The sequence below is a fragment of the Embiotoca jacksoni genome, unplaced genomic scaffold (assembly GCF_022577435.1).
Source record: "Embiotoca jacksoni isolate LCO1_2020_lvr unplaced genomic scaffold, fEmbJac1.0.p SCAF_20, whole genome shotgun sequence".
In the NCBI taxonomy this organism is placed as follows: domain Eukaryota; kingdom Metazoa; phylum Chordata; class Actinopteri; family Embiotocidae; genus Embiotoca; species Embiotoca jacksoni.
Genome location: NW_027185341.1, coordinates 9,473,410 through 9,495,623, shown reverse-complemented (window position 1 = coordinate 9,495,623; position 22,214 = coordinate 9,473,410). Strand labels below are relative to the sequence as shown.

At 42.1% G+C, this 22,214-nt stretch overlaps 1 protein-coding gene across 1 annotated transcript in view; it reads right to left on the bottom strand.

The window, feature by feature from the left end:
- cacna1g (calcium channel, voltage-dependent, T type, alpha 1G subunit) overlaps nucleotides 1-22,214 on the bottom strand; it is a 182,819-nt gene that overhangs the window by 143,512 nt on the left and 17,093 nt on the right. Inside the window, 2 exon segments of the mRNA XM_069156162.1 lie at nucleotides 3,300-3,397; nucleotides 21,870-22,003. Coding sequence (XP_069012263.1) covers nucleotides 3,300-3,397; nucleotides 21,870-22,003 — 232 coding nt within the window.

Genomic DNA, 22,214 nt, shown 5'->3' with positions numbered 1-22,214 from the left:
GAGGATCAATAACACTACTTCAGTCAGAGACACTCAACTGGCCCAATTTAGAGCAAGTGCTTAAATCGCCTGGCTCTCTGAAGACCAAAAACGTAGCAGAGAGGAGGGGGCTGCTGTGGTGGTGGGAGCTGCAGCAGCAAAGATGGAGGTTGTAATGGCCCCGCAGTGAACCTGCACAAATATGATTAGATGTTACGAGTGAGCTGAAACCTGCACAGCTGCGACTGTGACGTATGAATGGAGAAGCGGATGCCTTTACCTCATACCACAGCCATGACTACAGTATTCTGCCTGAAGACGGGCAATGTGAACACGGCTGTCTTTGCACACAGGCTTCGACACTGTGGATCTGTGAGTTCCTCTACTGTACCTCTTTTGTAAAGTGGCTGCACCAATTAGGGCAGGTCAAATTCCTCCTTCTACTTTGGTGAACTTTAAAAAAGGGGCAAACTGCAGTTTCCCCCTTTTCTGCCTTGTTTTCTGCCGAGCTTAATGGAACCGAGGAAAAAAAATAAAAACAGGACAAAGAGAAAACACCTTACTGAGTGCCATGACTCCAGTCTAACGTAGGAAATGAACTCGCGGCGTCTAAGAACTGCAGCGCCCACGTATTTGGAATCGGTTAAGTGCGCCTGAAAATAGCCTGAGCTACACAACAAACATCCCGACCCGGAGTCATGATGAAAGTTGCAAGCTTCTCCACGGGACCTGATTAGTCTGCTGAGGGCTAAAGCAGGAGGGGGGGCAGAAGACAAATATCAGCCAAGACAAAACGCACCGGGACACCCCTCCACCACCAAACAGCACTCTACCCAATGACATTTTCCCCACAGGGCCCAAACTAGACCAAATTATCCGCACATTAATGTCACTATTAGTCCTGTGGTTAGGATGAGGGATGGTTGGGTGCTTAATGAGGGAGTCAGCGTGCATAAATGTGTGTTTTCGGAGTGTGTGTTTGTGAGGATCTAATAAACGGACCCCTACGATGGCTTTTGATTGACAAGATGGGGGATGGGGGTGGGGTTATATGAGAGTTTTGGGAGTGTCAGCGGTTGAGGGATGGGAGAGACGGGAAGGGGGTTGATGCCCCATTCAAGCATCCACATGGGGTAAGCACCTGTATGTGAACACACACACACACACACACACACACACACACACACACACACACACACACACACACACACACACACACACACGCATGCATGCATGCACTCACACATCCTGAGGGAAGCTAATGACTTAATTAGGATTTGTACTTAAATGAAAGCATTGCAGGTGGTGGTATCAAGGTAAGAATCGGTGCACAGAGCCGACTGCTGGGTCGGTATAAACACACCTCTGATTTATTTAAACATTAATGCGTGAACTGGAAATTCAATCCACGCTGATTAAACTCTAATGGAGACTGATGGAAGAAAAAGGTGGAGAGGAATACAAAACTTTTTTTGGGTGGATAGGAGTCAAGCTGCCAAGGGATTTGGGAACTCGCATCGCAATGAACAAGCGTGACAGTCTGTGTGCACGAGTGTAGTCCATTTATAAAAGTTGGTGAGTTGGAAAATTGCATATAAATCTGTCTGAGTCCAAAGCTGAGCGGCTGGGGAAGCCACAACACAGAGACACGGCGGAGGCGGCATATACTGAGCGTGGACGGGCTCGTCCCTGACCTACATTCCACCGCCGTGAAGAAAAATCCACCTGCATGATCACCAATTACAGCAAGTGCCATTACAGGCGAGTGGAAATCCAATGAGAGATTAAGTCAAATTATACAGCTGATATCTGCAGCTACCAACCCCGATTAATCATGAGGAGCAAGATATTACTTGCTGGTCATTGTGGTACTGTAATTATGAAATATCAGCGGGTAGATATGACCTTTGGATGTCGAAGTTTCCGTCTACTGAATACGAGTAAGTACACAAATCTGGGCTCTCCCAAGTTCCGTGCCTGAGTTAGTTAATAATATTGAAACATCTGAGCGCAAACACTGCAAAGGTTAAAGTGGAGATTAACCTCCTGCATGCATCCACATGAGGATATAACATTTTGGGTTTGCTGCACCTTACACTCCATTCTCCTCAACTTAGACCTGTTGTCCTCACTAGTGGACACTTTTTTTCTGCTTGTAAGAGCAATTCCAATTAATTGCAACTTCTTTACGTTATCAGATTAAAAATCTTGACACGCACACCTTTGTGAAAAACGTAAAGTCCCCCAAAAAAACCCAAGGCATCGGTCCGCTCCACTGTCTCCAATGTATTTTTCCACATCCGGGCTTAAACATCCATTAGTTTGTACATCCTCCTGAGCTTCTCTCTCTCTCTCTCTCAGATGACATCCAACATCCAAGAAATAATCCACCTGTCTTTTATTAACAAAGAGTTGTACGTTGCATCGTCAAAACCTATTTTTATCGACTCTTTTCCACCAGCTAATCCAGCAGCTGTCACATGGCAACCTTACTGCACATGTGCGTTGATTATATGGGCTGACCCGAACCTCAAGCAACAAAAATATAACCACCAATCACATTTTAAAACTCATTCTGCCAAATGTGGAAAATATTATCATCTCATCATATTTTTAAGACTAAATCAACACAAAACATACTTCTTTTACGATACAAAGGGATTTGGCTCTTCCACTGCTATTTAGTGGCAACAAAAGCACAGCACACTCATCAGGATAAAGACGAGAGGGCCACAATCTCTATCCAAACAAGAATTGCTCATCAAACTTTGTGGTTCATTTTTAACAACACATTTGACATTTTTTTGCCATGGGAACAAGCTGGGTTGCTGCTAATCAGTGAGTACTCGTTTGAAAACGTTAATTTTGCCCGTCGATCATGCAAAAATAAAGGCGTAACAGTGAAGTAACAGTTTGGAAAGAAACCAAATGTTTGCAAGATTAGTAAATAGTTCTTGCTCCCCAGATTTGGCTGCGTGGCATCACTCTGTTTGTGTGCAGCATGAACACTCGTTAAACCTATTGATCACCCCTCATATATCAAGACATAATAAAATCTGTGATTATATATTAAACATGTGGATTTGATGACTACATGTTATCTCTCCAAACTCCAAACAATGCCACCATCTATTCTTTCATAATGACACACAACGGCCAGCTCAACAGTTGTCCACAGTGTCCTTTTCTGGCTTTAATTTCAAACCCAAGGGTGTGTATACATCTTGAGCGGAAGCCAAAACTGTTGTGATTTCGAGGACAAAGCGTCCTGGGGTCCAGAATGTGGTTGGAGAGGTGAAGTGTAAGAAGTCTGCACTCACTTGGCACTCTGTTGATGGCTCTCAGTGGTCGCAGCACGCGAACCGTCCTCACCGCCGAAAAGCTGACGTTCTGCAGGTCGAGCGAGTACTCCAACATCCTGGAACATATGGAGAGAAAGGGGGAGAAAAAAAACAAAACCGTGTTAATACTGCAACCACAAACACACGGCTCATACAGCAGACCCCATCTGATCCTCTGGGAATAGAAACACAGAAAATGCAAAGGCAATATATGTAGTCAATTTAGCGCCGCATGTATTACAGGCTCCCCGACTCGCACTGGGAAAGCAGTAATTAATCTTCTAATGTTCTGACGCACATTTACATTCTTGTCTTTAGAGATGACTGCTATGCATGTGTTCTGGCAAACAATGTGCTTTCATTCCAGCGAACGTTGGCCTGGAAGACCAAGAAGTTAGAGTAACCCCCCTCCCCACCCCCCCCCCCCCCCCCCCCCACACACACACACACACACACACTGTGTCTGTTTGTACTTGTCCATGGAGCGCGGCATGCACGCAATGTTTGTGCGCCTGACAAACACACGCTTATATTCACATGCACCCTCGCACAATGAGGCTTCAAAGGAGCGAGTGGCATATGTGCACCCCCCCTCCCCCCCACACCCCTCTTTGAAAAGTCAAGAGCGGGTGAATCACTCGTCATTGAGCGGAGGATGTGGCATAACGGTGCATAAAAGAGCATCATCGGAGCAGTCGGCCTCGTAACCTTGAGACGGCGCGCTCTCTGAAGCGCCTCTCTGCAGAGCCTCTTCCAGGCTGTGATGGGAGGTTAAGAAGGACAGCTCTTAAAGGAGACAGCCTGAAACAACGTTTTTCTTGTTTCTCAACCGGTGTTTATCGCCGTCCCTTCTCGCGCTCGCTCGCTCTGCTTACAGTACCGTGTGCGGCGAGCAGATGCCGAGCACATGTGCAGCTGGAAAGGAGCGTGCAGATGAAGGAATTCCCTCCTCGCACCGACTCCAAGTCTGTCTGCCGGACAAAACTCGCAACACATGTCGGACAGTGGACGTGGGCGTGAGTGTGCGTGCATCACCTTAAGTGCAAGAAACCCCCTTAATGAAGCAATGGATGCTCTGCTTTAACACATTAAGGTGTCCCAGTACGCGCCTTTTCTGGGTTGTTACGCCAGAGCGGTGCTAAAAAGAGAATACACACACACACACACACACACACACACACACACACACACACACACACACACACACACACACACACACAGTATGTCCAAGCACGCCCAGAGCCGACAGATGGCTCGCAGGCCGGAGAGAGAAGCTAAATGGGTAAACAGTTAGCAAAACAGCACAGAGATGCCGTCCCACCACCATCAGAGAGACGGGAGGTTAACAGCGTCCTCCCTCACTTCACATCAGCAGCTGTGATGTTCTGGAACTTTCAGGTTTCCTTTATTATTCCTCCTGTGAAACTGGTGGTGTAATGTACAACATGGGTCAAAAGGAGCTTTTTCAAGCCCGGGAAAATTACTCTTAGGTCATCTCAGTTTCTGCTTGGAGACAGGAAGCGCTTAAAGGGGAAATCTGTAAAATGTTTTTTTCAAAAAGTTAAAAAAAATGGAGTAAACATTTCCATAGGTGTGTGTAGAAATATTTTTGTTTTGTCGGAGACGCCTATGTTTTGTTTTACAGAGATATCTACTTAGCGTGTCTCGTAATATCACTTTGTTCCATAAGAATGAATGAAACTATAAACACAATGATGGCAGAACTACACCTTTAACAGAATAATGACTATTGAGTTGCATTATGGGAAATGTAGGACCTAGGTTTCTGTCAACTGTAAACTGATGTTCTTTAGTAAATGTTAAATTTGTAACATTTTCTAATGCTTCATCGATTAAAGGATTTCGATTCGTTATGAAAAAATGCTTTATAATGAAAATAATTGCTTTTTATGACCTAATTCAATGACTAAAACAATTTTTTTTTTAAGGCAGTCAGATATTTGAAGAAGAGATTGAGAGTGGGGATGTTATCAGAGTCTGAGGAAGGCAGCTCTCAACTCTCTAGCACCAGCCCCACACAAAAGGCAGCAGGTGTAGATGAGAGCAAAGCAGCTACACAGGTTGATGTAAAATGACTTAAAAAAAAAAAAAAAAAAAAAATCTTCTGCTGGTTGTCTGTTTATCACATCTGTGCTGCGGGACTATTTCCTTTTTCATCTATCTGAAGCTGTAGTTCCACATATCATCCTCCATGCCGCTATAAACAGTTTTGACAGGAATAATACAGCAGTTCCAGACATCATGCAGTGCCATCAGGGAGGCATCTGATCGGCCCCAAATTCCTTCTGCAGCGTGACAATGACTCCAAGCGACAAGAAGAAGATGCCGCAGATGGTGCGGCTCCCCACGGAGCCCAACATCTCGGAGTCAGTCTGCGATCACGAAGAGACAGAGGACACCGAGGCGAAATCTACAGACAAACCGTGGCGAGTTGTTCAAGACAATGAAGAGCAGATACGTGCTGTTTTAAAGGCGAAGGATGGTTAGACCACAGACTGTATATAAAAGTGGACGTAACTTCCGGGTCGGAAAAATGAAGCCGACGCAGAAGTGCCTTAAGCTGCAATACCACCGAGCGCCACTAGAGGTCGGCTTCAAAAAGTCTCTGACTCCATAGACTCCCATTCAACCAGTCTCATAAAATTCTCAGTCAATTATATTTTTCCACAAGTTTTTTTTCGGTGTTTTCGCTGGTTGCTGCTTGGGTTAAACTAACTATTAATTCGCCACTATCCCCCTTTTTTTTTTTTTTTTTTTTTCATTTTTTATGAATCTATGAACAAATAACAACAACAAAAATCACGGCATTATTTTTGAAAGCATCATTTTACTTCTCGTGTCTAAAATGATGGAACCAGACTTTACTTCAGTCAATAGCAATTAGCTAGGTCACAATAACAAACGCATCCAAACAGAGAATGTCTTAAATGAACAGAATGTCAGACTGAAAAATGAAGTGAAAGTAAAAGAGCAATAGCCTCTGATTAGGAGGGTACAACAGATGGAGAATATATAACAAATCCACCATGATTACAATGTTGAGTAAGTCCCTACGGGATATTGTATGGTATCATTATCAGGATACCAATGGTAAAACCTATGTTTGAGTGCTACAGACAGGCTATAAATCCCCAAAGCAATAGAATACAAATATTAGGGTAATTTTTTGTCAGACAGAGTTACATAAACAAACTTAAAAGCGAATGATGAATGATGTCTGTTGAAAAATAGTCCATGCAAAAACAAAAAAAACACTTGCTGACCCTGATGAGAGCCAGATGAAGTTCGGTGCGCTCAGTGAAAACTGACCCATCCCCCCCCCCCCCTCATCTGGACGGAGAAACAGCTGAGGAGAAATGGACTGTATCAAACAAACGATTGGAAAACGACAGGAAGTCGTGCGCTGGGTTCGTCAGAGTCCGTGCCAGCGTCGATGATGCCGGTGCGAGGAGGGAAAAGGGTGAACGGGGGAAGGAGGACGCGAGAAAGAAATGAGAAGCAGGAGAGAGGACCGGGGGAGGCCCCGACCTTGGAGGGAGGTTTGCGTGGGGAGAATTCCCAAACTGAAGCAGACCTTCGCGGAGTGTGTGTGTGTGTGTGTGTGTGGGAGGGGGGAGGGGGGGGGGAGCGAGGACGAAAAACAGTCTCACATCTTGTCTTACACGCTCAGATGTGATACTCCGTCCTGATACGGAGAGATCCTCAAGGACAAACTCGCAGAACGACGTAATGAGATTCATGTAAGTCTTGCATTAAAAAGCACCCCAATGACACAGGGCACACGCACACACACACGCACACACACACGCACACACACACACACACGCACACACACACGCACACCCGCACACGCACACACGCACACACACACACACACACACACACACACACACACACACACACACACACTTCTGGGCATGTAGACAGCTTGTTTCTTAGTTTGTCCTCTCTTATCGCAGACGCTGAAGGTGTGTTTGTGCCTACACAGCCAGGCACATGAAGGATGGTACACATACAAGTTTCCAGCCACACCTTCTCCAAAACAAAGGCAACAGTAGCTTCAAACAGACACTTAGACATAATGCCACCCAGAAAGACCTATAATAGGAAAAGTGCGCGCGGCAGCTCGGGAATGCGCGACACTGAGGGATGTTCCACCCGTCCTGTCCTCACCTAACCACCATCTGTCTGCCAGTCTGTCCATCTTCTGTCCGTCTCTGTCGCTGCGGCCGTCTGTCTTCTTCAACCTACTGCACCGCGACGGTGTTAAACAGCCACAAGTCCTACACCTGACATCCGTCCAGAGTAGATGATGGTCCAAATGGCTAGATCAGGCTGGAATAAACAGTAAATGAACCTCACCACTTCATCATGTTTCATCATTACCGTGGCTGGGTTTTCATCCGAGTATCTTTAAACGAACCATGACGCTTAGACGGAGAAAAGGCTGAATGTAATTGACACATTTTGATGGAGTCTCCTCTGTTTTCACCCTCGATTTGAGGCCGGCGACTTGGTTTTTTTTTTATCAGTGGAGAAATTCCCTGATAAATAAGGCTGGAAGTACACTCACTGCATAACTGATAAGATCAGGCTGGGGCGTTCTCGCTGCACAGCATATTGAAGAATGTCTTCGGGCTGAAATGTAAAGTCATCACGGCAAGCAAAACGTACAACAGACACTATACCCAACCCCCGCTGTACCCATTGATCACTCCATGTACACAGCTGATAGCGTCTATTTAAATCATTTGTCTTATTACCAGAGTAAGATACGACATGACTGTAAAGTACAGAGAAAGCTCCAGGGTGTGTTTTGCCTGGCAAAGCATGAAGATTGGACAATAGCAAGCAATTTATTTCAAAAACGTCTAATGCCTGCAAGCAGAGTGTAATTCAAACGAAGGGTATTGAGCGACAGCTTTACTGCAACGTTGGATGTGTGAGGATTAAAAACTCCACGTTTGTTCACTAAAAAGGTACATCCAATATATTCCAGCATTTAATTAACTTGACCAATGTCCAGCGTCCATAGGCCTATTTGTTTGCGGGTTTTTTTGTATTTGTTGGTTCTCTCTCTATATTTCGACTCATCCAACAATAATAAATGGTCTTTGCAGGTGGTGAACTGGTAAAGGTAACTCCAATGTGACTGATGGCATTACACCAAACACCTCATATCTATTTGACCCTCCCTTTTTATTTATTTATCTTTTGGTACCTATTCTTAATATTCATACCTTGTAATTTGAAAGATGTTTAGCCTCTTTTAGCGTTGTTAACATTTTTGCCCCACATTACTTTTCCAGCTGCATGCAAACAGCCTTTTAATAGGGTGAAAAATCCCCTGTATGAGAGCATCGGAGCACTTATGGAAAACCCGGATATGTTTCCAACTTACTGGTGAACATGGCGGAGAAATTAGCATCTATGGAGACAGATATTTCTCTTTTAGTGGAAACTAAAAGCTAGAAGAACAGGACACATTGGACGTACTGCTAATGCTGAAGCCGCTGTTGGTTTGCTGGATGTGTACAGCAGGCCACTTGCTCCCACAATAGCCCCCTCAACTTAAAATCTAAATAATTGTTAATTTTACCACGTGCCCTTCAGTGGATATATAACTACACAAAAGAACCCTGATGACTTTGTCTTTTAACTATGTAGGTCTGGTACATCGTCTGGGGTCTGGGTTGTGTTCAGCTATCGCATAAACCTGCTTCCAACAAATGGAAAGCTAAAAAATACACTCTCCAAATATGAACAGCTATTTCCCACAACAGTTGGTGGAGAACACAAGAGCTAAATTAAAAAAAAAAAAAAAAAACAGTGAATACTGTTGTATGTTTGCCAGGTGACCAATAACAACAGGTTCGCTAACATATTAGCCATTTCCACTTTAGACTTACGTTTTATAATATGTCCACTGTATGATTGGTAGCTTGTTACGGAGTTCTGTTACAGATCAAATAAAATAATGACAGAACGGAAAACAAAAACAAAAAGTGCATTAGGTGAGATGTGTTTAGTCGAGCGTTGCATAAAGACAGGAACAGCTACTGATATCTTGACTTAGACAAAACAAAGACAAATACTAAACTAAAAATAGAATTGTATCTTGTACAAATACAAGCTTTTAATTTACTTTTCACCAAATCAAAGTCACATACTATTTTCATGAAACAACATTGTAATTTAAACTGAAGGATCTGCTGTCTCAAAACCTAATATTCATTTCAGGTTATTTTGCCTCATCTGAATTTCTTTTTTTTGTTTTTTAAATAATAAATAATAATTAATGTTCAATGAATTCCTGTTTTCAGCCACAGCCAATAGACTGTTTTATCGATTTAGCCATACATGTGATTATGCCATGAGAGAATGACTGTGCCATTAGATTATAGCATATACTGCTTTACCACCACACTCCTCCATCATATTCTTTCCTGCCTTTTACATATTATGGAGCACCCAGTCATCTGTCCTCTCCTCTGATATTCCTTTAGTCACATATTGTTTGCTTTGTATTCGCCTCCACTTCAGTGACAGGCGAGCTGTCACACTAGATGTTCCTCAGCAAATGAGTTATGAGTGATGGATAGCTCTTTGTGTGTGTGTGTGTGTGTGTGTGTGTGTGTGTGTGTGTGTGTGTGTGTTTGTGTGTGTGTGTGTGTGTGTGTGTGTGTGTGTGTGTGTGTGTGTGTGTGTGTGCGTATGTGTAAACAGTGTTGAAGTGGAAGTGAATACGTGCACCAGAGAGGCAGCCCCTCCTAACCCTGACAACAAAAACAAAACAGAACAATATTTGCCACGCAGGCCGCCGGGTGGACGAGTTAATGGTGCCTGTTGATATTAAAGTCAGTGCATGCAGCATCATCGGGCAGACGCAGAGAGAGGAAAAACTACAGAGAACAGACAGATGGAGCGTTTTCATGCTGAATCAGATTGAAACCCTTTCATCAGTAACACTTTCGGCCATCAACCCACTCTGCTGCTTATCGCACCCAAATGTTCACTGACTATCTCTCCACAGACATGGTTGACGAATGAATATCTCTATTTCTAAGATTCTGTGAGGGAATTTTTTTCTTTCTCTTACCCTCCAGGAACAGGTCAGGGATCTCCCTGCAAAACTGCATTAGGACGGGTATTAAAGGTGCTGCTGGTGGACAATTCACAGCTAATCCAAATCAGAAATGTAACTTTTTCACCACACTGGCTCTAGGGATGGGTTACAATGTTCAAATATGTGAGTAATTAAAATACAATAATAATAATAATATCAATAACCGTTTTTGTATAGCACGTTTTATACAAGAAATGCAGCTTAAAGTGCTTTACAGCAAGAACATTTCTGCAGTTTCTCACATAAAAACAGATGTAAATGAACATTTAAAAATATAGATGACAAATTAAATGCATAAAATTAAATGCAAGAAGTAGAGTTGAAATATAAGATAAAGCAAAATGCATTTTAAAGGTACAGAATTTCAAGAGGCGAGTTAGTTCAAGGTTATTATATGAGAATATATCGCTTCCTTATTTTACCCTGTTTTATTCCGGCACATGTTTATAAAGCGTTACTCCCTTCCAAAGGTGGCGGTGACGCACCTTAAAGCTGTCTGCCAACCACCATCAAAACAAAATGAGGAGAAGAAGAACGCGTTGCTATTAGGCTCTGGAGTTTGTCCAGTAAAACAGTGTGGGGCTGTGAGATTAGACGCCACAATGCGAACAAGAGAAACATGCAAAGACTTAAGCCGTCAAAACGTTCAGTGTGGAACTCCTTCAAAAACAAATGAAGATGAGGTGCGGTCAAATTCTGCAGGTGGAGCTAGCAGATCATGAGTCTACTGCAGCTACTGTATACAGTCATTAGAGTGCAGCAGTAAGCAAGGGTCCATCCACTGATCATCAATGACCATCAATGACCAGACGAAGTGAGTTTGATGTTGGACGTGCAGAGAAAGAACTGCCTTCTTGTAAAAGATTAAAATAAATACATGCTTCCCTTCATCTTTTGTCCAAGATGATGGTGTTAATAGTTGGATGGCATTTGTTGAGTCCGAGTTTACAGCATAAGTGAGTCTCTCATTCTCTTTATGTAAGTGTGTGTGTGTGTGTGTGTGTGTGTGTGTGTGTGTGTGTGTGTGTGTGTGTGTGTGTGTGTGTGTGTGTGTGTGTGTGTACGTGCGGGGTAGGTTGGTTAATAGTCATAAATTCAATAGTTCAGAGCAAAATATCTAATAGTATTTTTGCTGGGATTGCACATCCCTAATTATCACAACTTTTTATTTTCTGCAGAAGGTGTAATTAACAATGAGTTGGGGCTCGTTCCAAAACAGATATAAATAAGAGACAGCATGAATTTAATCATATATATAACAGAAATAATATAATTAACATTACAACAACCACCATTTCAAGAATATCATGATTTTGCAATTAAATCAACAGAAATGGTTGCAAAATGTGACAGTCACTGTGTCTGTCCTGCATATTAAACAGTTCATTTCAAATTCACTGTTTCCAGGTCAAATAAAAATAATAATAAAAAAAAAAATCAATCTTAACAAACCAATTTTCTTGTGAATTTATTAACGCCTAAGGGATTTTCTCTCTGTTATCAAAAAATTACAAGCAAACTGCAGAGCTTTGGTATCCTGCTGACACCCTGGCCAGTTGTTAATCAATCAAGAACGTATTATTTAGACTGAGCGAACATGAACATGCCGTCAGAATGAAATATCTAGATTATGATATGGAACAACGTTTTGCTGAGCATTATACATGCAGATCTTGAACAATCAGAAGAAATGACTGCTTAGAAAAAACTGCTGCAGAGTAGAAGCTAATGGATTTTTGATTTTAATGCCTTAATATATCCAGGTTGGAAAAAGCTAATATATTTGAGCCTCTGAATAAACAACTGTCATAATTGATTCATTCATAATTAAGTGAGATTTATTTTTACTGCGATAACATTTTTGAACATATATTTGGCAAAATGTGATTTTGAGCAGAAATCCACTGATTTTCTACATCAAAGTCTGCTTTCAGATCTCAGAGAAGACTGCAGCAGATGTAAAAGAAATAAGTAAAAATGTATAAAGACGTTTGTGCCATGAGAAGGAACAGCGTGAAGTCCGAAATGTCACAAGTGATGTCACCTGCAACGGTGTGGGCTGGAAAGTCTGAATGAAAATGAAAACAACGTGAGCGTGCGGTGCGGCAAGCTGCTTCAGGCTACCTTACCTAATGTTTTAGGAGTATATTGCTAAACTGTGGATTCATTTAAATATTGACTATTGCATGTCAACCATAGTGTAGGTGACAACAAATTGGAGCAAACAAACTTTTACTAGTTATCTGAAACCATTAAACGTATCCTTCCACTAACCATAATAAGTTTATACCATTTTGAGGATGTTACCCGACAGCAAAACATCCACTGAGTCTGAATCAAGCACGGCGGAAATGTATTGAATCCTTCTAAATTATAGAATAAAACATTAAAATCAGTAAAGAAAAAAAGAAATAGCATAAAAATAACATGCCGATTATATCGTGATTCGTGCTATTACCTATATATAATCAACAAAACGTGTAAACGTGGCACACTCTTCGGTCAGTGAAACACTTTTTCATTCTCCTTTACTTTCTTAAAGTTGCAGAGGCCAATTAGTGGCTTCAACTCGGAGCTTCAAAACACATAAATCCACCATGACAATGTCAGTAAATTGCAAAAGTTACACTTTAGGTTTTTGATCCTTTCACTGACACAATAACACAGTAACAAGCCAGGGCTTCGTTTCCACTGGAACTGAAACCCCCAGTTTGATTCACTGGTGTCTGATTATCCAGTTGCCAAAATCCAGAGAAAAGAAAAGGAGTCTGAGAATGATAAATAAGGTATTACAGCGAGCTCACATCTATTAAAATTTATAGGAGAAGGTGCTTGGTTGACTTTTTCCTCCCCTCAGGTTTTACCTCCCGGGATGTCCTGTTTTCTGACTGGAGTTTTTTTCATATATTTTAATAGAACAGTGATCGGTTTGTCAACGGCCGTCATGAAGCTTTAAATTCGGGTTTTGGGCGTCTTGCTAGTTCGGAGCGGTTTGGAGCCAGAAGTGACCACATTTGGACAAGCTGGGGAGGAGCGAGCGGTGAACCTGACTTCATCTGTTTGGAAATTCAATGACATAACGTCCCGCACAGCGATAGCGGAAATCTGACTGCACCACAGTCATGTCAATCAAACAGACACGCCCCCAAAAACGCGCCTTTTTGAGGCCTAATTTCAAATTAATGACGGGATAACGAATAAGAGGGAGCGACTTTAGATAACAACACCGAGATAACTCGTGGAGAAATTTTATTGACTTCGAATTTGATGAGACTGGTTTAATGGGAGTCTATGGAGCCGGACAACAGGCCTATTTTCTAATTATTCTCAGGTTGAACACAAGAAAACTAAGGAGAAAGAGGGACGTTAGCTAACAACACTATAACACCTTATTGACATTGTATTTAATGAGAAAAATTTGAATGGGAGTCTATGGAGCCTGAAGCCTTTTGCAGCCAACCTCTTTCAGCCCTCGGTGGTCCAGACCCGGAAACTACGTCCACTTTTATATGCAGTCAATGGTTTGGACACAGTGTTCACCCTCAGGGCACGTTGAGGCTTTCCTACCAACGTCTAATGAATGCGGATTTTATTATAGCAACGCGGGCTGAATTAACAAAGGTTGCAGGAAGCCCTTCTCCATTACAGTACTGTTATAGCAGTTAATATTACAGCAGACTTGCATGCAAATGTGTCCTTGTGAAGCTTTGAAATATCTCAATTTAACCCTTTTTTAAAATATTTTTTCTTTCCTATCTCTATCTCTATCTCTCCAGCACCCCCTCCCCACTCCCACCCCCCTCTAACTGATAAACTATGGCTGATCTGCTGACCTACTTGTAGTGAGGAAATAGTTTAGCTAATGGAGAGGAACACAGGTGGATAAGGACACCCAGGACATGGAAATACAGCAGTCCAATGCTGACTGGGGGTGGAGGGAGGGTGGAGGGAGAGGGGGGGGGAGGGGGGGGCTCCACTGCTCCTGATGGTGGACAGTTTGTTTAATGGCCATCATTGTTCATGGATGCTGTATCCTTGTCCGTGTCCTCTCTCTCTCTCTCTTACCTGGATTGCAACATCACTCGCCCCTACTTTAACACTATGACTCTCTCTCTCTGACACACACTGATTTTACAATAATGGAATAGTTTAACATTCAGATAACCTCATTTGTTTTTTGTTGGAGAGTTAGATGTGAAAAATTGATTTGTTTTTGTTGTGATAAGGACTGAGCTGGAGTCAGGATGTACTTAGCTGAGCTCAGAGACAGGAGGACACGGCTTCTTTAGCCTGGCTCTGTTCAAAGTAATGTGCCCACCAACACCTCCAACGCTCGTTCATTAATGTTGTGTTTCTGGGTTTCTTTAACCTGTAAACTAATGGAAATGTAGGCCTATAGATGGTGGTTTGTGACTTTAGGGAAACTGTCGGGTGTAAGATTCTCATTCATCCAGCTCATAGTTAATCTAAATGTTCCAGAGACAACTGGACGTCCTTAAAATGCTCGAAGACGTTTCACCGCTCATCTGAAAGGCTTCTTCAGTTCTAACCGGCTGGAGGACGAGTTGCGGGCTTTAACATTTTCCGGGGGTTGTCAGCACCTTGAATGTCGTTGAGGTCACGTGTTAGACCCAGCTGGCCGTGTTGTGAGTCATTTAGGGTTGTTTAGGGTCACAATAGTCCTGGAGTGAACGCATGTCATCCTGCTCCCGGTGTAAACAGAGGACACGACTAATCACCAGGATATATTGGACAGACGAAAGCCCCCTCCCCACTAACGGTACGGGCTTGACTCGACTCACTTTGCTTTGGTTTTCCAATGTGCGTGGATGGTATCTGGTACCATTTTTAATACCACGTCGGTTGGGGCTTCAAGCGAACTGAAAGGATACTAAAAGGTGACGTGAAAAGACTGCAGACCAGAAGCTTCCAGGAGCAGTTTGTTCCAGGCAAATACATGTTTCTGCATATATTTGGAAGTTTTCCACCCAGTAAGTGTTTAATGAAGCTAGTCCAACTCTTTTCCCTCACCGATGTGTGTTCCTGCAAGCCCCAACCGCTAACAAGGAACAGGAAGCATGTTCAGAGCAAAGCTTTCCCCTGAGGTGTTGTGTTCACTCAACTGAAGTCCCAAGAATTATTATTAGCAAATTTCTATCTGTGGGATGTTCTATTGTTAAACAAGGCAATTTTATTGAGGTGATTTTGAAAATGACGTCTTGGCGGTTTCATGCTGCATCCCTGTTGAAACAGTCACCTTGCGGGGGTACTAGAAAACAAAATCCAGAGAAGTACCTGATACCAAAAGCGAGTAAAGTCGAGTTGAGTAGACTCAGTATCATCAGTGGAGATGCAGCTTCAGGCAATATTGGTGAGAATGTTTGTTATTACTCAGATAAAGATGCGGATTATTGTTGAGGCAGCTGGGAGTTAGTGAATGTGCCGCCTCAGCTGAGCAGGTCCACCTCTCATCTGAACTGCACTGTAACTTAACTTAAATCCACCGTAATCGAAACGCTTCACTCAGCCTGCAGATCTGTACTTAATGCAGAAGACATGAGATTTATGTGGATTGTTTTATCTCATTTTCTGAAGAAAGCAAACAAATGTGTTTAAATCGTCGTTGTTTTTTTAAACTGTCTAATTAAGGATAAAATAAAGGGGAATTCCATTTTTTTCAGTGTCCCCTCTCTTCCACTCTGCCTCGTTTTCTCTCCTTGATTTTTTTTTTCTGTCAACTTCTGCCTCTCCCTCTGCCTTCCTCACTTGGTTTCCTTCTTCCTTTCCTGTAGACATCTTTCGCCACCTGTTTCTGTCTCCCCTGACTTTTCTTCTCCACCCTCACACTCTCACCTCCTTCCTCTGCCTCCCTCAGTGCACTGGAGCTGATCCAAAGTGTCATCAATAAATCATAAAGAGAAGAAAGGAGACAACGCTCAGGTTCAGGTTCTTGGTTTCTTTCTCACCCTCTTGTGTCTGACTCAATCTCGGGTCTGAAATTCGAGAGGATGCGCTAAATATTTAAAGTCGGTTAAAGGTGCTAAGCTGGCATTTTAAATAACAATGTGTGACAAAATACAAATCAACTCAATAGTGATACCTTTATATAAGTACTGCAAAGGATTACATCCATGTTAAAAATGGTGAGTAAAGACTTTGTGCCAGAATCTTTTCAAATTGACTGGAAGGTTACTCTTTCTGTAAAAGTTTTGCTTCCTTTCCTCTCTGGAGAGGACAAACAGTTTGATTGATTTTTATCCCTCTTTACTTTAAACATCCACTTTGAGGAACTTTAAAAGCTCCCTTAAAAAAAAACAGACACAGTCCAGCAGATGTTCCATATTTTTAACTGAGAAGCACAAAGAACAGCAACATCTTGTCAGCTCCTTAAATCTATGAATTCACTGATTTCAAAATATTCCTTTCAACTGTGCCTGTACTATTAAGCAATAATTAGTGAGCAATTATATTACAACGTGGAGTTTGGAACTCCCAAAGAGGCTGAGAGAGAAATCTGAAAGATAAATAAATGTTATGTGATTCTGTTTTTGTTTTTTTTGGACCTTTATTTGATTGTAGGGACCCCATGACTTCCTCTGATGCTAATACAGCTAATGGATGGAAATCTTTGTTTTACAGTGAAATCTCTCATCCACGAAATTACTATTATTGATGTTCATGTTCCTTCCAAGCTTGGCGCCATCATATATTCAAATTTTTCATTTCATAAAAAAAATATCCTCCAAAACTAAAAACATTCTTCTCAAGCACCAGTTGTGTTTTATCTCATGTACATGCTAGCAAATATTGGTGTGAACATGTTTTCCATTTATTAGATAAAAACACTCTTGATTCCCTTGATTTCCCACACGAAAGTCAAAATTTCACAGGTGCAAAAACAACAAAGATTTGACAGGTAAGCAGCTCATTTTGGGAAAAAACGTCAAAGATCTACTATCAAACATGAGGGCGTCACTCCGGACGGAAGTTAGATTACAGGAGGGACATCTGGTTGACAGAAATCACGGCAAAGCGTGAAATAGACAGCAAAACTTGAGATAGCCACGCTTTGCGCTGTTCAGGCGTGAAAGTTACACATTTTCCTGTTGTGGACCAAAATGAAACCGACTGCATGCTTGCAGCCATGTGATTTACAGGAAAATGAAACTTTTAGCAAAAACACGCGGTTGGGGTTACTAACTAAGCACATCCTGCAGGGCAATCTGTGACTAATACCAATAAGCCACCCCTCCTGCCTCCTAATGCCACCCAAAAATGTCCTTTGTACTCGGTCTCAAGACCTCTGTTGCAGGACCTTGGTCACATGATCCCGCATCACAAGACATTTACATGCGTGTATGCCGTTGACAGACCAAAGCGTGGCTGTCTCACGTTTTGCTGCAGTTGGCCGGCGTGTTTACGTCACGCTTTTCCACGATACTGGTTTGAATTGTTAATGTGATGGAGGTGAGAAATTATTGATTAATCTACGGGTACTTGATGAAGGAAGTTAAATAAATAATAAAAAAAAAAAATCACATTTCTTCAAACTGACCCGTACAACCAATATCAGTATTTTCATCCCTCCTCCAACACCAGACCAGATTAAATATTGACTCCAATGAAACAATCGACCTGACTGCCTCCGCCTCTCTCTGTCAGTCTATTGCCCTTCCTCCTGTCACCTCCTCGGTTCTCCTTTCTGTCTCTCTGCGGGAGGAATCACAGCCCCCAGAGAGAGTGTAAAGTCGGATTGATGTGCTATGGCTAGAATAGCCTCTCTGCTACAGTAAGTGCTGCTGCACTCTGCTACTTAGACTCCCTCAACTATCGATTGGGGCTCTACTGCACCAATCGATAAGTAAATTCATAAATAAACAAAAACAATCTCATACGATGTCATTTAAAACACGGCAGAGTCTCGCAATGGAGGTTAGTTTACTTGGTAACAATCACATCATTCTGATGCAAATAAACACTTCTGCGTTTCAACTAAATGGAGTGTTTTTATTGGGTCTTGATAAGAACTGATGAATCTGTTTCATTTGGCCTTAGTTCAAAACGCTGTCTGGTCTAATTAGAAAATCTTGAGATAAATGGAAGTGCATTAGTGGAGACAATTGTTGCGATTTAATATCTCCTGTCACATTATATTTGTATTATGCTGTCAAATACTGACCTCATGGTACAATTAAAATAGTTATTTGAGGTTCCACATTTATGCACAGACACAGAGCCGCTACATCAGATAACAAACTCGGCTACGAAGCAATCAAACCGCTAGATTCAGATTTGTCTTGTCTCTGTAGTTTAATCTATGATTTCTATTGATTATAATGACATTTTTACTCATCAAAATAATTAATAAGATGAGATCTGGAACATGGCAACAGGACCAAAACAAATGGACGTAAAAGGCTAAAAACAGCTAAATTAGGTAAACCACTTTATTTGAAGATAAAAGAGAGCACGTCTGAAATAATTACGACTACTACTAGTTTCTCGTTGCTCAGGAAAACTGTGCACACGCACAGAAGCAAAAAGTGGACGCCAGCTTTGAGCGAAATGCTGATATCAGCATGCTAAAATGCTCCCAATGATAACGCAGGTTCAACGCACAGCATGTTCACCATCTTAACATGATGACGTTCGCTAACTATAAGGGCAATCCGACCTCCATCCAGGCCAACAGTCCACCAACCAATGCATTACAAAGTCGTATGTGTTTTTCCGCGGCCAATACTACACCTCTCCACCAACTTTCAGGAAAATTGGGCAAGTACTTTATATCTTATGACAGAAAGACAAACGAATAAACTCTTTAAACCAGGGCCTCTATGGTCACCCATACAGTGACACAAAACTGAACTCTGTGAAAGTATTTCCAGTGAAGCAATTTGCCAAACAACTTCCGTTATTGAATGTTTGTGAAATTAAAAAGACATTCATTAAGTGCGAGTTTTCACGCACCAGCGAATAAACTAATGTGAACTTTTTTTTTCCGGTTTAAGTCGAAAACCCCTAAAACCGATTTTCTCTTTATCATGCGAATGCAGCACAACATCCATCCTGCACTCCCTCCAATCGTTCACAGGCTAGAAAACTCTCCCCGTGCACATCTCCGTCTCCTCCTGCATCCTCCACCTGCCCCGTGCAGCCGTCCCTCCATCGTTCCCTCCTGACGGAGCGGTGATTTCAGAGAGCAGAGAGTTCAGACCTGCTGAAAAAGCAGCTTAGCAGTAATTATCGTCTCGGAAAGAAACAAACAGTTCATCAGAGCCTTCCTCCGCAGACCTAACCACTGTTGCCAGGATATATCAAACGCTCGACAGTCAGCCGTTACCTAGGTTACCATTGTCTCCCCCCCACCCCCGCCCCCATGTCTGGGGGCTCTCCGTCCGGATGAGATTCTTTTTTTTGTTGTTGTTCACAAATAGTATAACCCATGAAAACACCAACACACGTGAAGGTATAAACACCACCTACACTGTGATGTAAGCCAACACACATGCAGACTCAGTCGATACGTACAGAGAAATATATCTTGTTCTCTGCCACGTTTCTTGTTGTGATCGGACATTTTTCTCAGTTATTACAGAGCAAAGAGTGACGGGAAAATATCGAAGGGAAGTAAGGATGCGATGAAGATGAATCATCTTCATTGGTGGAATGTAATTAAGTGCACTAACTCAAGTACTGTTTTTCTGTACTGCGGGTTTTTCCATTTCATACATAATACTTCTACTGCAGCAGACTTCTAAGTGAAATGTTGTACCTTCCACTCCATTGCATTTATTTCTCAAAGTTACTAGTTACTTTTCAAAATAAGAAATTTGCATGAAAAACATTTAGAAATATGTTTTTTTTTTCACATTAAATACAAAAGTTTATTGATTTTCAATGCATTTTTTTACCATTTGAACAAATGTTTAATTTATACAATATTTAACAAAAGAATTCCCCCCAAAATAGTATTAAACACGTATTATGCTTGTTGCTGTGGCTTCAGCTCCTTTTATTGACCTTCTAATCCCTCAGTAGATGAGATCCTAAATATCAGACTGTGAGGTTTTTCCCATCAACTTCCTTCTGGTGCTCTGGCATTGGATCGATTGCTCCCCGACTCAGGATGACCAATGGGGAAGCAGTTTCAAGCATCTGTAATCCTAAAAGTTATCCGCTCAGGTGTATGATGCAGGTAGAAAAGAGAGCAATAGTAAAGTGAATGTGGGCTGAGGGAGACGCTCAGGGTCCAAGATGGATTTTCAACTGTGGAAAAGAGTCTCTCACTGCAGACCAATGAGACTCTGATCTCTCTGAGTTCGTGTTGTTATACTGTTTTTTTTTTACAGCAAAGAAAGAGCCAAGTGTGTCATCTCTGCTGCTGAAGGACAATATAATGCACATGCATTGACTGGCATGGTCACACACACACACACACACACACACACACACACACACACACACACACACACACACACACACACACACACACACACACACACACACACACACACACACACACACACACACAGAGGGAAATGTGCCCTGTTCCCACTGATAGACAACAGAAGCTGTGGCAGAAGGATGGCATTAAAAAGCAGCGGGGGATGCAGTGTGATGAAAATGTCAGACCGAAAGCAGCAGGCTATGTTCTGTAACATGTTTAATCAAATTATGGTGTGTGTGCGCATCACTGTGTGTGTTTGTTTGTCAGGGAGTTTGCATGCCCAGTGTATGTGACTGTATATAATCTGCCTGTTGGTAGGCGTGCATCTGCATGAATGTTAGTGTATAAACGATGTATGTGACGTCTGCATGCAGGGGCCATAAAGTATGTGAATTTCTGCATTGAGCGTAATGTGCACTAATGTTCAGGAAAAAAAATGCATTTAATCTGGAAATACATTAAAGTTACAGAGGAGAAGCTTGTAAGTGCAGAACAGATTTTAAGTAAAAAAACTAAATATTTTGCATGACTCATTTTAAAATCTGGTCTCACACTCTTCATCATTTTGACAAAGCACTGAGCACTTCAGAATTTAAGGGAGTACTTGTTAACAACAGGACATTTAGGAGAAAGTTGTATAATGACAAATCTGGTGGAGCCCACGGGGGAAGTAGCCTGGTGTTATTTAGAAGTCTTGCTTAAAAAATAGTTTTATTCAGCTTGTCAGCCTCGAGTGACACAAGAACATTTAGACCATCTATCGTCCTTTATAGATTCTGTCCATGAATCTGTCGCTGCACCCTCAGACCCTGACTTTCTGCCCACATTTGTTGCACGTGATTGAACTGCTTCGTGTGCCAGCCTCCAGTGTTTATGAGCGGTTCTGCCTGGCCACCTGTGTGTTTGTGTTTGTGTTTGTGTTTGTGTTTGCGTGCGCGATTGTGTAACTCACCCAGCCAACACTATGAAGAAGTCCAAGCGGTTCCACGTGTCTCCAAGGTAACACTTCTTCCCAAAAATCCCCATAGCCACCATCTTGAGCACCATCTCAATGGCAAAGAACGCGAAGATGAAGTGATCGAAGTTCTGCATTGACACAGACAAACACAATAGCATGAATATTATAACATAAACAAACAGAGGCTGTGAGATTGCTGTTGACAATATGCTATAAAGCAAGTTATGTGGGATGGAGGGAATCGTTTAACTTGATCATCTTTGCAACACAAAGAAATGGAATGAGTCGGCTATAATGAATCATAAGTTTGGTTATGCAAGAATTTGACCACAATGCAGT